General features: G+C 38.2%; 1 protein-coding gene across 1 annotated transcript in view; it reads right to left on the reverse strand.

The window, feature by feature from the left end:
* Positions 1 to 16,236, reverse strand: part of LOC127165710 (astrotactin-2-like) — a 565,932-nt gene that overhangs the window by 2,190 nt on the left and 547,506 nt on the right. The window contains 2 exon segments of the mRNA XM_051110581.1: positions 2,034 to 2,217; positions 3,371 to 3,471. Of these exon segments, the coding sequence (XP_050966538.1) occupies positions 2,034 to 2,217; positions 3,371 to 3,471 (285 nt within the window).

Here is a 16,236-nt window from a genome sequence, read left to right on the forward strand (position 1 = left end):
TTTTTTACTGTTTTACTGTTTACTGTAACATCAAGTCCACCTTGATGAGTCCAAGCCCTAGTTTTAAACCAGTTGAGTTTGAGTGGGAGACATTTTTATCTTTTTATTTATTTATTTATTTTTTAATCTTTTTTTTACACATGATCTGGATGGGGGGTGGGCTTTTTAAAAATGATTTTTTATGCCTTTAATGGACAGGGCAGTAGAGAGATGACAGGAAAGCACTGGGTGGAGAGAGGGGAGCAGGACCGGCACAGGACCTCGAGACGGGAATCAAACTCCGGTCACCGCGAGCACAACTGCACTATATTTCAGTGCACTGACCACGAGGCTATCGGCGCTGACCAAGTTCATTCGTAACTGCAATCCGAGTTCATGTCTGAGTCCAAGTCCTAAGTCTAAATACCCCAACTCTCTCCACCTTATTTTTCTCGTAAGGGTGGCCGTTGCCATTTGTAAATGTAATGGGTCTGGCTTCCAGTCTCATCCGCTTCCAGCTATTTTTTAGATTAGCTGTACAAAACAGCTTGTTTTGCTGCTTGATATTGCAAATGGGTGTGTATTTCCATATTATTGTAATGCATTATCTTAATTATGAACACACTGGTTTGTAGTGCAGACACTTTGTAACTTTTACTGTTTACTGGACGTGGTTATTCTTCTTAGTATTTCGCTATAGCGGCTAATGAACCAAAAGTCTCGCCCATAGGCTTACTTCCACGTTGAAGAATAAAGTGGATAAAACAGTAAACTGCAAGTGGTATTATTGAAAAGTGGAAGCATTTCAGGAACAGTAGCAACTCTGCCACAAAGCAGATAACCATGTAAAGTCACAGAGTGGGTCATCAAGTGCTGATTCTCTAGCTAAAAAGATCCAAACCTCCACTGGCATTAATATCAGAACAGAAACTGTGCGATGGGAGCTTCATGGAATGGCTTTCCATAGCCGAGCAGCTCCATGCAAGCCTCACATCAGTGGAAACCTGTTTGGTGGAGGGACCAATCACACTTTTCTGTTTGGCAGATTGATGGGTAAGTCTGGGTTTGGCAAATGCCAGGAGAACACCATTTGACTGATTGCATTGTGCCAACTGTAAAGTTTGGTAGAGGAGGGATAAGGGAATAGGGCCGTTTTTTCAGGGATTCGGCTAATAAAGGGAAACCTTAATGCAGGGGTTCTCAACTCTGGCCCTCGAGGTCCACTTTCCTGCAGAGTTTTGCTCCAACCTTGCCCATAACTCTCTAGTAATCCTGAAGACCTTGATTAGCTTGTTCAGGTGTGTTTGATCAGGGTTGGAGTTAAACTCTATAGGAAAATGGATCTCGAGGGCCAGATTTGAGATTTGCAGCCTTAATGCTTTAGCATAAGACATTTTGGACAATGCTATGCTTTCAACTTTGTGGGATAATCTGGGGAAGGCCCTTTTATATTCCAGCATGACTGTAGTTGATAAAGACACGATTGGATGAGTTTGGCGTGGAAGAACTTGACTGGCCCGCCGACCTCGTCCCCATCCAACACCTTTGGGATGAACTGGAATAGAGACTGTCAGCCAGAAAATCAGTGGATGAATGGGCAAAATGTCCCACAGAAACACTCCAAAATCTTGTAGAAAAAGTGGAAGCTGTTACAGCAGCAGACGGGGGGCCAACTCCATAATAATGACTATGTATTTAGAATGCAATGTCATTAAAGTCCCTGTTGGTACAATTGTCAGGTCTCCCAATACTTTTGTCCATATCATGATTGTATGCTTTACAATTTCACTTTATTTTCTAGCATATCTGTTGTTTTATCATTTACAACCTACAGTAACAATATATGCTTTAACATATATGTCATTTGTCTTTTAAAAATGAAAAGATTTTTTGTTCCCTAATCTAAAGTGTTACCTTAGATTGTCCTCAGTAAAGAAATGAGTAAGTGGTGGAAGATGGAGGTTAGTTTTTGAGAGAAAGAAAGCAAAGGACTGACAAAGTACTGCAGTGTTGTCAACAGGAGCACTGCTTTGTTTGATCATTGCTTTCCTCACCTTGGGCCAAGCTCATCCTCGCTTCTCCAGACAAAGTCTCCAAATTTCTCATAGTGGGAATTGTAGTGATGCTGTACACGATACAGCAGTGGGGGGGAGATCTCCATCAGGGTGTTGTAGGCCGTCTGTTGTTCCTTTCCGCTGGTGTAGCCATTATAGAGGTTGTACACTTTGTCTGCGATCTCTGTTTGAGGAGAAAGTAGATCTGACATTTGAAATAAATCTGGAACTGTCAGTTTTCAAAGAACAAGCTTTCTAAGAAAAACTGGGCTTTTCAGATGTTTTCTCTCATTTTTAATGACTAAAAAATGACTGCCCGTTTTTTTTTTTTTTTGGGGGGGAGGGACCCTGTGGAAAAAGAAGTGCACTTTAGCATACTTAGCTATTATGTTAGATATAACTTAGTAGTTATTAGGGAAATAATACACTTTAAAATGACATGCTTCAGTGCGAACTAAATGTAATAATTTTAGTGTTAAATGCAATTAAATGAAGGTGCATAATAGTATATATTCGTCCCACAAAGTGTATTATTAAATGTAATTTCATAATTACTCCCATTGTTTCTGAAATATGATTAACGTGTACTGCTGAATCTACCGACAAGCATTTATGGTAAACTGAAATATACTTTCTACGGAAACTTGTATGTCCTGTATTTAAATATATTTGTTACTATACATTTGCAATGTTGAAGTTGAAATGTAAATGTATAATGAATAAAACAGTACAGTCCTTTAGCTTCTTTAGAGCATGACAAAAGATTATTACAACAATTTAAAATGTACTTTATACTACTACTTTCAATTTGACATCATTACAAAGTGCACTTTTTAGCAGTGTAATTAAATGTGTTAAGAAACAGTCCCTCTTTCAGTACAACTACTCATATCCGGATACTCAGATTTTTAAAAAAATATATACTTTTAGGATTTGAAGCACACTACAAGTAAATACTGAATATAATTAAGCGTGCTTCTTTTTCACAAGAGAATGAGAACCAAAGATCAGATTCCCTAGCATGCTTTAATTCTTTCTTAACACATATCACATTATGATTTGCATGCAAAGTGCTATTATTTTTTGAACTTTCTGTCATCTTACTTTTACTTTGACAAGGATTTTGAGTGCTGTACTTCCCTGTGATTCATACTGCTGCCAGACCTGTGAATTCTGTTCGAGTAAAATGGTCTAGCCACAATGGATGACGTAATCGTAAACAGACAGGACACAAAGAGCTGCCACCTCAGATGGGTGTGAAGATGACATTTCACTGGCGCGTGGCTCGCTCTGTTCATTCACACGTGTGAATGGAGTGAAGGAGAATGGCAGTGTACCTTCTGCTTTGCTGTCATCCACCATCGGACATGATGTGCGGACGGTTACAAAACTCGCATCCGACCGACTACCACGGCTGTCCACGGCATACAAAGTGAACCTAGAAGAAAGGAGAGAAAAAGTCTGTTTCAGTGTGTTTCATAATCTTTGTTTTTAGGTTCCATGTAACTGAAACATCTGCACAAACAGAGCTGAAAAACAACAAAAAAGTAACTCTGGGTTTAGCCAACATAAACATGACATCATGGGACAAAATCATTAAAACCAAAAGGTGTCCCTGAAAGAGTGTTTCTGGAGTTCTTGTTTATGAGCCTCAGACCACTAAAAACACGCAGGCAGGAGTGCAGGGATTCCAGTGGATTCTGTTACGTTAGGAAATTGCATGCACGACAAGTAAAAAAAAAAAAAAAAAACAGCCATTACGGCTAATAGCAGCTTAAATGGGACTCCCACTTCCTCTAATGACGGAGTTCCGTTTGGCAAATACAGAACACATTAAAGCTGCTGCTCAGCGTTTTCTCAGACCACCCAGCGCAACGTGCGCTAAACAGCCCTGGCTCCGCTGCTAATCACAGGGAGGAATGGCCCACCATCAGCTGGCATGAACACTTAGGTCACTGAGGTGACTGACGCTGACTAGTTGACTATGTTTGACTGACTATGTCTAGTCAGGCATTATTGTTAGGCGGAGGCTATTTGCAAGTGTAAACAGTAGTCAGATGCTATTAGGCATGTGCTCAAGCATCAGACTTTTCACCTGAGACACCTGACCTTATTGTCATTTATACTCGAGAATCATTTTAAACAAGACCAACTAAACCACCAACTAAAAAGAACAAAACCACCATTTAAATCTTTTAATTGTGAGTCACTGTGGCACTGAAACATACTAGACGAGACTATAAATACAACATAGGTAGATCTAAAATCTGATGGATCACTTGCATCATCGTTTTATATAGTCTTACCGCCCAGCCCTGAACTTATGAAAAAGCACTTAAGCATTAAAGACATAGTAGCATGACTTTCTGAAAAGCTGCTTATAAACAATGCATATTGTGAAAAAGCCATATATAAATAAATCTGACTTGACTTTGACTGTTAACACTTTAATATTGATAATACTATTCGCATACATCGCCATTTTAATGTCCTTTTACTGCACTAATTTGTGCCATTGTAAGATATACTTAATGTAAACATGTATGGCATGTAAAAGAGAAATATATGACCTCTATGAATGTTGTGCAAGGATATACACACGTTATATATACAAGTTGAAAATAGGTCTAAATAATATGGAGCTCTTAGACCACTCCATTTCAGTCACCACGTAAAACTTTAATTATGCTAATATACTGTTATTAGGGGCCAGCACCAAAGGTGTATAGGAAACTATTGCATCCAATCTTCTTCTTCTAGGAAAGTTATGAAATTTGGTACACAGATAGAAGACAGTCTGAACCAGTGGTGCCCAACAATGGTCCTGGAGATACTTACCTGCATAGTTCAGATCCAACACATCTAACTGTAATTTTCAAGTGTTTCTGAAGATCTTAATTAGTTGGCCCAGTTGTGTTTGATCAGGGTTGAAGGTGAACTTTGCAGGACAGCAGATCTCCAGGAATTGGGCACCCTTGGTCTGAACATTAACCACAGCAAATTTCAAGTCTCTAACTCAATCCCTTTAGCGCCATCAGCTGTTCAAAGTTGCACTCACATTTATGCTAACAACTTTAAAAACAATGCTTTTTTTCCCCCTCTGATTGCTTTGCTCAAGTTGACTGCACCCTATGAAGTTATTTTCAGTCATGAAAAATTATTATCCAAAAACCATTTGTCGCGGAAATCGAACCATAACATCTTTAGACCATGGCGACAAAAAGTTGTGGAATTCAAGTTCATTAATCAAACCGTTCTGGAATAACTCATGACCCAATCTAACGAACAATGGATGCGAGGTTATATCTCCACAATGCCTTAGAATATTCAAAACAAACTTGGTGTGTCATGACAGTCATGATCTGATGGTACTTGCATAGTGCAAAAACAGCCAAGTAATAGTTTTTTTTATTTTTTTATTTTCTTCTTCTTTTCTTTCCTTTTTCTGAACAGTTTGGCCAGAAAACATAACACTGGCCTCTTTAGTTTTGGTGCAACATATCGCGTCAAACAACACCCAGTTTCTTCATGTCAGCCATTTTGGGCATCAAACATTTCGAATTATGTCATTAAATGCTCTGTTCTAAGAATGCACTGTCGAATAATTGTGAAACTCAAAATGCGTCTTTGGCACCATGCTCTGAGGGTACTTAAAAAGTTTTGTAACAGCACCACCTGTCTTAAATCTTAATAAATGCAAATACATCGCTTTTCAGAGGTGGATGTCTGATGTTTGGGAACACAGTAAACACTTATTTTACTCGGCCATTTAAGAATGACCATAACAACATTTCATATGCTGTGCAACGTGTTTGGCCCACTGGTTAGACTTTTTTGATGCGCATGGATCAATTTATTCAGCAAATGTGTTTCCATCTCCCATTATTTGCATAAACCCTTTTTTCAAACAAGTCAAAAACCACCTCAAATGAGCGTAAAAACATTTTTCTGTGAATTTAGTTTTTTTTTTTCTTTAATTTGGCATTTTCATCACTCATTTCTAAAGCGATACTTCAAAATGCACATTAAACGTGGCAATGGAAACATAGCTATTGACCACACCAGACAAATTTGATGTCAGCGCCACCTATTGTTTAAACCTAATACGTAAGTATGTCACGCTGAAAGTGATTGTTTTTATAAGATTTCAACCATTTTGCAACCATTTCCAAATGCCTTTATTTACTAATTTTTACAGTTGGTTTGATGCTCGGTGCCATGCTTACTCATTATTTTGTCTCTTTAGTGCTTTCCCCCTTAATTGCTGCTTGCAGCTTTATTTTTAATTATTATTGTTGACCTTCCCAAGCTGCTGCAACAAAGCTGAAAGCCCACAATTTTGTAGAATACCTCTGCATGTCATTACTGGAAATTACTGGATTACCCAAACCCATTAATTAGAAAGGGGTGTCCACAGGATTTCGGCCATATTATGGAGTAACAGCTATGACGTGAAACACGTGTCGCCGCACAAAACTCATAGTGTGTCATTTTTGTTGTATAACAATGGTGAATACTCAAGAGCATGCTGTATTGTGAATGCAGTCCCAGATAAAGGTGCAACTACAACGATGACTACATTCACAAAAGCCTCTAATACTTGATGGCTTAAATAATAAAGGCTGGTAAATGTGGCTCATAACCTCAGTATAGCTTCAAATCTTGGTACAGCTGTGTGGTACGTCAAGTTTACTGTAATCATGAATTAAGTAGATTTGCATACAAGACTGTCCAAGTTTATACGCAGTGTGCCAGCATCAGATTAAATCGAAAAGCACATTTTGAATATTTATTTCAGTTCCTTCATTACGAGAAACGCTGTTGTGCAGTCATACCGTAAACCAACATTTCATGCATCCAAGCCCAAGTTGCCAGTCAGAGCAGACATTTCTTCATTCCAGCTTTGTTTTATAACAAGCATCACTGCCATCAGACGAATCGGATGAATCCGATGAAATGGATACACGCTCTGACTACACATAAGACAACGAGAGAATGCCAGAAATGTCTTTTCCCCGGGTCCAAGGAGACGTTTCTTTACACGGCAAGGTTTCGACACTTTGACTCTTCCTTTGTTTGGAAATCCATATTTCAATAACCACCAGCTGATTGTTTTGTTTGTAATATGGTCCGTTTATACATGGCACGCATAGTTTGCCCGATCTTGTTATTCATCGAAGGAGTGTGGCATTCCTTTGCTAAACCTCACCAAAAGACATCACTGCAAATGCGGGCCAGCCACCATCCACTGCCAATCTCATCAGAACAACACTGGCTCAAACAATCACATTGTTTGAATTATGTGGTTCCGTGGTCGCCCAGTAGAGTGTTTTTTTTTTTTTTTTTAATCAGACAATTTGTAGTTTGGTTTAAGGACTTCAGACGGGGAGCTCTGGAACCGTTGCTGTTTTGGGTTATTTAAGGTGCTGCAAAGATGCAGAAGGTATTTTTTGTGCTTACATGCTTCGAATTAGCTCTCACTCTACCTTACGCTCTTAAAATAAAGGTTTCAAAAGGAGGTTTTGATAGCGATGCCATAAAAAAGAAACCTTTTTTTTTTGGTTCCCCAAAGAACCTTTTAATGAACAGTTCTTAAAGGAACCATCATTTCTCAACGTGAAGAATGTTTTAATAGTCTAAAGAACCTTTGCCCACTACAAAGAACCTTTTATGCAACGTAAAGGTTGCATGGATGTTAAAAGTTCTTCATGGAACCATCAAAGCCAATAAAGAAGCCAGTCATGTTTAAGAGAAACTCTTTAGACTTTCAAAAAACATTTTTGTTGCTGTAGTTTTCATCAGAATACTTCATGATTCTTTATCTTTGCTACTCTCTGGATGTCACATGGCATTTAAATCCAACTGCAAGTTTGAGGAACTCTGCGAACAATTGGCAGTGATAAAGATCACCCAGGAGAACAAAGGAGAAGTGGTCTGGCGCATCGCTGGGAATGTCAAAACACGCCGGCAAAACACACATTCCCCTTCGCCCCCCCAGGAACGATCCCTCTCTCTCCCTCTCTCTCTCCTTTCTCATGTCAGCTTCACTATTCTCTGGTTACTCCTGTATATTTGGCTTTTCTCAGCTCATGGCTGTTTTGATTTTTGGCATCTATCGTTCAGCTGTAAAATGAGTTGTTTTTGCAAATCTGAGCACGGATTGAGAAAGTGTTGAAATCTTCAACAGACAGATAGATGTATAGCTGTTTTCCATAGAGTTTAGCAAAAATCGCCATTTGCTCACAACAATTTAATCTCATATTCCTAGAACAAAATGATTTTCTGAAGAAATTCTGAGCAAAGAAACTTTGCAGTGACTGTTGTTAGTGGTGGTCAAGGCATTGCTCTACAGCAGGGGTGCTCAACCCTGTTCGTGGAGATCTACCTTCCTGCAGAGTTCAGCTCCAACCCTGATCAAACACACCTGAACCAACTAATTAGGATCTGAAGGAGCGCTTGATAATTACAGACAGCTGTGTTTGATCAGGGTTGGAACTAAACTCTGCAAGAAGGTAGATCTCCAGGAACAGAGTTGGGCACCCCTGCTCTACAGTGTTTTGAATCTGAATTTTTAGCATATCAGGATTAGGGGTTAGGGGTGGGCGGATCGATCCTAATATCGATAGTATCAATACGTTAGTATTGGTATTGGATCAATATTAGCCTGATGAGATCCTGATGACCTCACTCCCCTGACCTCAAGAGGTGCGCTAGTGGCTGCATTCTTTACCCTCCTTGTTAATGCACCCGCCTCCCATGCCGGAGACCCGGGTTTGAGATCCGCTTGGAGCGGGGGCGAGTAGGATGTTGCGGGACAGTAGTAGAGAATATCACTTGATGAGCTCTGTAGTCACCCTATTGCTGTTCCGTCTCTGCTATGCTGTTTTGTTTCATGTCATCATGTGACTCAGCGGCTCCAAGCGCAAGCAGATACTTTTGGCTACGGTAAGAGATGGAATGGTAGAAATCCGCTACTGTGACAACAACTTATCCACCTTATTTTTCAACGCAAAAGTAAGCTTTTTTTTTCTATGAACGTGCAAGGCTTCTGCTTCATTAGGCACGACGGGGGAAATCATGAGAAAAATAACAGTGTAATAAATGGTGAAATTGTTTGCTGTCCACAAACATTTTTTTACAATTAAGACAATACATTACAATTAGCCAGACCCATTAAATTGACTGAATTTGGCCTTTTTATACAGTATCACTGTCTTCAACCATTAAGCCACGTTAAATGTTTTCTTTATAATGGTTTTCTATCAGAGGAAAACACTTACCATGCATGCACTTTGCTTTCATATTCAGGGCTGCTTGCTTGCATATAGTTTGCATCATCAGTACTAAGCTTAGCCTTTTAATATTACTTTCTTAATGCATTAAGCCATATTATGTTTTTTTTTCATAACTCTGGGAGGAAAAAAAATACTTCACATGAAACTTTATGCATTGCTTTCATATTCTGGGCTCCTCTGCTTGCAAACTCCTTTCAGAAAGGCAAAGAATATCCACATACACTGTAAAACCAAATAGTATTCCTTGCTATAAAAATACTAGTAAGTTTACTCTATTTTAACTAAAATGTTGAGTTTACTAAAAAATTTTCGTTGTTGCTGAAATATTAGAACAGATAGTTCCCATAACTAATACAAGTTAAGTAAAATTACTCAAAATGTCCAAGACATGCTGTTACGATAATGATAATGTCAGATCACGCATTGTTAAAACAACAATTACGGTATTATCATAGATCATAAATAGCATACCCTCCTAATCAGGAGCTCTAAGTATGTGTAATTTAGTAATAGTAAAGATTGACTTAGTAAACACTAGCTATTAGAGGATGACAGTAGATACTGAGACAGAGGATGGATGCATTTGTTTGGTGGGCAGAGGAACAGATGCTGGCATGTCAAGTCACATTGATTTATACAGCACTTTATACAATACAGATTGTCTCAAAGCAGCTTCACATTAATAAACAGAAATATAACAGTGTTTAATGTCAATATTCGGCTCAATTCAGTTCATATTTTGTTCTCAACTGACCGATAGTGTCAGGGCAGTTAAACTGATAATATTACTGAATACTACGGTGTCAGACAGGGATTCTGTTGAAGCTTTTCAGTCTGTCCGTAAAGTCTTCTTATACGCTTTCTACTAAAAATAATAAACTCAGATGATACAGTCAAACCAAAAATTATTCAGACACCAAATACATATGTTTCTAGTGGGTGCAGGACCCTATAGTTCATTTATGTAAGTAAGGATAGCAAAATAAATTAAACTATGACATATTATACCCAAAAATTCTTCATATAGTGGACTACCAGTAAAACTGATAAAAAATTTGGGACCAAAAATTATTCAGACACTTTCAGGTGACTGTGTTTTGGTTAAGGGTCTTTGCAACCTTTTTACCAGTGTTGCCAAGTCTGTGGTTTTCCCATAGAATAGGGCTACTTTAACACTGTTGCTGTGGGTTGTTTTTCATGCTACCCCAAAAACGTGATATTTATCCCCTGAAATGCAAATTTTACCAGGGAAAACCCCACCAAAAAACGTGTACCCCCCTCTAAATGCGATTGGGCTAGTTTTTAGCAGCAATGTTGTCATACTAACAGTTGTCTGAATTTTTGGTTGATTGTAATCCATTGTATACCTTTCTATCAAATTAATTTGTTCTGACACTGCATTCGTGTCATATTTTATTTCCATTTTCCAAACTATAGCAAATAAAGTCTGATCATGTGAGAAATGTTGAAGGTGTCTGAATACATTTTGATTTGACTGTACTTTCACAGCGAAGCTAAATCACTGCTAAATCACTGCTAGAGGGCATACGGCTTTTAGGAGTTTGCTTTGTGCTTGAAAATATGCATCTGGCCTGTTTGCTGCTTTGGATCTTGTTGGAGACCAAACATGTGGCATTTCTGAAGCACAAACACATTTAAGAAAATACTTTTGGAAGTATAATGTTTACAGTGTTCCTCATCGGTATGCTAATCTTAATATCAGCCATTTAGGAAACAGAAACCAGGAAGCATTTAAAGATCTTGTCATAGTCTCGTAATGAGTTGCCTTCCAGAGCTTTAGTAGCTAAAATAACACATATTTCTCTCTGTTTGAAGGGTTTGTTTTTAACTGTTCGCTCAAACTGTGAAATATACCAGAACAGCAGCCAAACGTGATTAAGGAGACAACGGCAGAAGATAGATGTACCTAAGATATAGTTTATGAATTGTTTTGGCTTTACAATGAGCAAGTCGACAGCTAAACAGAGATTTGGACCCTGAACCTCAGAGAGAGCCTATGCATAATTCAGGCTTCTCATAATTCACGCCACAGTATGGGTCATACCAGGTTTATCATGCTTCGCTGTGTCAGTGGCCATGATTTATTCTGCCCTCAAAGGATCGCTCTTTCAGGGTCTGTTCTCAAAGTTTCACCACTAACTCTCTCTCGTGACTCAACTATGCTTCGCTGTTCATTTAGGTTCATAGTTAAGTAACGGTTGGAACATAACCATCATTTTGAAAACTGGTTCTGTTTGTTGGGCTGATTTAGAGATGACTAAATACCAAAATTCTCCTTACTAACAAACAGAAATTGCATGCATTTTATATTGCACAAAATGAGACATTGGGCAATAGCTCAATAAACCACACACACACACACACACACACACACACACACACACATCACTCTTGTAAAATGTGTTGAGTTATGACTCCGCATACTACAAATGCTGTCTGAAAAGCCAGAGAAATGCAGCCCAAAATCATTAGCACTGTTATCATCTGCTGATGAAATGAACTTCAGATGACCCGATTTGGCGTCAGTTGTGAACGTAACACTTTGCGTAAACGGACGTCTTATCGAAGGACAGAGATGTGCGGTGTTAAGACACGAAACCAAAGCCAAAGGATCTTTCCAGAAACAAAGATGGCTATAACAAAAGTAGTTTGCTTCTTCATATTTACTGGTCATATAAGGCTGCGTTGGTTGTTGGTTGCCTTAGACAATATCGCAATCAAGACAGGATTTTTACAGTCTTGATTAACCGTTCCACAAATGAAGGCCTTAAAAGGTCTTAAATCAAAGCAGAAAGGTTTTAAATCAAAAGTCATGCCATGAAATGTTGCATGAACTAAAAAAAAAAAAAACACTGAATATCTTCCTCAGTATGTTATGTTTAGTTTTCCAACACAAGTATTTAAACATCCTTAAAACTTGATACATTTACTTGATACAAAATAAATACATGAAGTCTCATTTTCTGAGAAATTGAACAAAATCAAGTGAGTTAATGCTTGATGCATCTTGATTTAAGAATCTTTAAATATGTGTACTGGAAAACAAGACACAGACGCTGAAGCAAACATACAGTTGTGCTCAAAATTATTCATACCCTTGGTAAATATATTCAAAGAAAATAAACCTGTATCAGTAATCCTGTTTATCTTCTCTTTTAAATTTGTACAAAACTATAACCTTTTGGGAGAGAAATCTCTATATATGAAAAAAAAAAAAAATGTTTTCTCTAAAACACATTGGCCACAATTAATCATACCCTGTTATTCAATACTTTTTGCAACCTCCTTTTGCCAAGATATAACCTATAAAGCCTGATACGTTTACAAAACATCTGACAAGAGATCAGAGACCATTCCTTCATACAGAATCTCTCCAGGCCCTTTCAGATTTCCAGGTCCATGTTAGTGCTTCTCCTCTTTAGTTCAGTTCACCCCACTCATTTTCTACAGGGTTCAGGTCAGGGAACTGGGTCGGCCATGGCAGTAGATTGGTTTTGTTCTCAGTGACCCATTTTTTGTTTTGATTTTGATGTTTGTTTGTGGATCATTGCCCTGTTGAAGGATCCAACCACAACCCATTATACGATTTCTAGCAGGGACAGTTAGTTGTATTTTTTATCTGTTGGTATTTACTAGAATCCATGATGGCATCTATCTGAACAAGATATCCAGGATTTCTGGAAGAAAAATTGGCCAACAACATTAAAGATACAGCAGTATATTTCAATGTACACATGGGGTGCTTTTTATCCCTGTGTGCACCAAAACCATCTGGAGTGTTTGCTGCTAAAAAGCTCATTTTTTAGTTTCATCTGACCATAGAACCTAGTAGTGTCTAGCAAATGAATATGACATTTTTGAATGAAAGATCAAATGGATAAACAATGCAAACTTATTTTCACAGCCTTCTTTGATCATATTTACCAAGGGCATGAATAATTTTGAGCACAACTGTATATAGTGGGTAAATGATGAGAAAATGTTAATTTCTGGGTAAACAATTCCTTTAAATGAAACCCAAAGGCCTGGGAGAGATTGGTGAGGGACCAAGGTGGCAATGAGATGGAAAATCACACAACATTTCAGAAAGAACTAAAATGTACACAATGTTCTCGAACCCCTCGCCCCCAACAGAAAGTCTGGAAGGCGGCAGCACAATTAAATTTGACACTGATGAGGTTCATCCTGTTCATAAGAAAACCATGTTCTAACATGTCTTGTCACGAGAGGCCTAAACTCCCAACAAAGAAAAAGCCATTTTATTACCTGCCTGGGTCCTCTCCAAAAAGAGCTCTGTAAACAACTTACAGAAATAACAATGGGTAATACCACATTTAGCGAACTTTAACCACCACATCCAAACCACATCAATTTACTTGCCGGAGGTCTTAGGACCATTAGGTCGGTGTTGGAAGGATTTGTCCTTCCAAAGCATCCAGACTGAATGTATCACATTTGTGCTGATTCCTCACTTGCAGGTCAGAGACTACAGCTGCTGCAGTCCACATCAAGCATATCTCAAAATCCTTAAAAACCAGAATATCATTTTAACTTCTAATCAGTCCTCGATATCACTTATTATATTAATTATACACAGGTTTCGTATCAGTTTTCAAACAGAGTTGCAAAGTTGTGTGGCTGCAACTCTTAACCTGTGGTTTGAAGCATAGTTTGTTGGTAGTATGGTATGTGGATTCACATAGATTATGCTCTTGACCACTGTCAGCATTCGATATTTTTCCATTCCATTTAAATATTAACATATATTTCATACTATATACATATATATATATATATATATATATATATATATATATATACATATATTAGCACATCTACAATCTGTTTTTGATAAGTGCACATGTGCGTAAAAGTGCAAGTGAACCCTAGACTGGCCTATGAGGGAATCTGCGATAAATCAAACTTCGAATAAAACAAAAACTACATTTTATTGTTTTGTGTAAATTTACTAAAATTTACATTACTTGTGATCTTGAAATGATTAATTATCCTTAAAGGGGTCGTCGGATGCAAAGCTCACTTTTACATGTTGTTTGAACATTAATGTGTGTTGGCAGTGTATGTACAAATCTACCCTATAATGATAAAAATCCATGCAGTGGTTTTTAATTAATCTGTAAAAATAATATCCCCTTTTTCAAATCGAGCTGTTCTCAGATGCCTGTCGGTGTGGCGTCACACCCACAGAGGCCACTCCCACAATAGTTGATTGACATGAGCGTCTTACCTCAGACCCGCCTTAAATCAGCTGTAACAGTCCGACCTCCATTGTTTTGATGCCGGAGCAGGGATGCAAGTTTGACAAGTATATCTTTGATTGAGCGACTGAGGTATTTTGTTGTTGGATGTAATATTGAACATAGTGGTCGTCATTTACTACCGACATCCGAGCCGCTGAAGATGCAGTGAATTACCTTTGTTTGTGAAGGGAACGTCTATGTTCACGCAAATCATTCGTGATCCAACTTCACTTACAGTAGAAGTGAGTATAAGGGTTTTTTTTATGAATCTTTGTGATCACCTTTCCTAATAACGTGGTAACTAGCAAGGTTAGCGGCTAAACGCGGCTAAATGCAGCTAAAGTAAACAGGCTCGTCACTCCACAGAGTGGAAGAGAGGGGCGGGACGAGCAGAGCTCATTAACATTTAAAGAAACCTCGACCAGAACAGGATGATTTATGCAGAGCCGATTTTGGCAAGGTAAAAAAAGGGTGTTATTTACATTACTAATGAGAAATTTTAACCAAAGCATGTCATAGAATTTTCATTAAGGCCCTAAAGAATCATATCAACTTGTGGAAAATGGGCATCCGATGACCCCTTTAAGTTATTAACACTTGTGAGTGACCAAAGTCCAAAACACAAAAGTGATCCAATATGGTTGAATGGAGGTGAGTCAAAAACACGAAACACACCCAAGAACAGGAAATAGCATGGTATGCTACATGAAATACTATATGTATAACAAAAAATATTCTCACATTCTTGTGGTGTGTGTATTCAAATTATGTTTGTGTTGTCATCTGACTATAATCAATCCTGCAGAAGATGAGGATGACTTCAATCAGACTGATTCAGTGTGATCTTGTTATTCTCCATTGCAAAACTTGGTGCCGTTGAGTCCACAATGCACTGATGTTAATAAGACTCAGCTGTGGTTCTCCCCCGTGAAAAGAGAGACAAGAGAGAGCCATATTCCAAACAAATAAAATATCTGACTTGAATGAGCACCAAAAAACAGGATGTGGCACAGAAACGCCACACCAGCAGAGCAAATATTTTTGTCAAGTCACACTTGCTTATGATGAAAATGGAAAGACATTGACACAGCAGTGCTTGTTCTTGCTTTTCCTCCTGTGTCCATGTCTTCATTGCCGAACTGTGAGCATCCTCAAAGCCAGCTGGCAACAAATTAAACCAAAACGGTAACAACAGCATCAAAACCATTACATGTTTACTAAACTAACATTTTTGATGTACTTAAAATATAATCAGAGGAAAATGATGTAATAATAACTAATAATTATGTGGACCATTTAAATGCACAGGACTTCTCACTCACTGTACATGCCAGCTGTACTTATGAATATCTGTGTTTGTTCATATGCAGATTTCATGCACAAACTCATGGTTGTCAATAAGACCCAGTGTTTTAATAATGTCAAAGACTCAGTAAACGTCTCAGTAAAATCAACCTCTTCATTGTAGTTGCCTCTGAATATTCATAGAATAGTTTAACCAAAAAAGCTAATTTGCTGAAAGTTTACTCACCCACAGGTCACCCAAGATATAGATGAGTTTGTTTCATCATCAGATTTGGAGAAATGTAGCATTCCATCATTTGTTCACCAGCGGTTCCTCTGCAG

This window comes from Labeo rohita, chromosome 5 (assembly GCF_022985175.1).
Source record: "Labeo rohita strain BAU-BD-2019 chromosome 5, IGBB_LRoh.1.0, whole genome shotgun sequence".
NCBI lineage: Eukaryota > Metazoa > Chordata > Actinopteri > Cypriniformes > Cyprinidae > Labeo > Labeo rohita.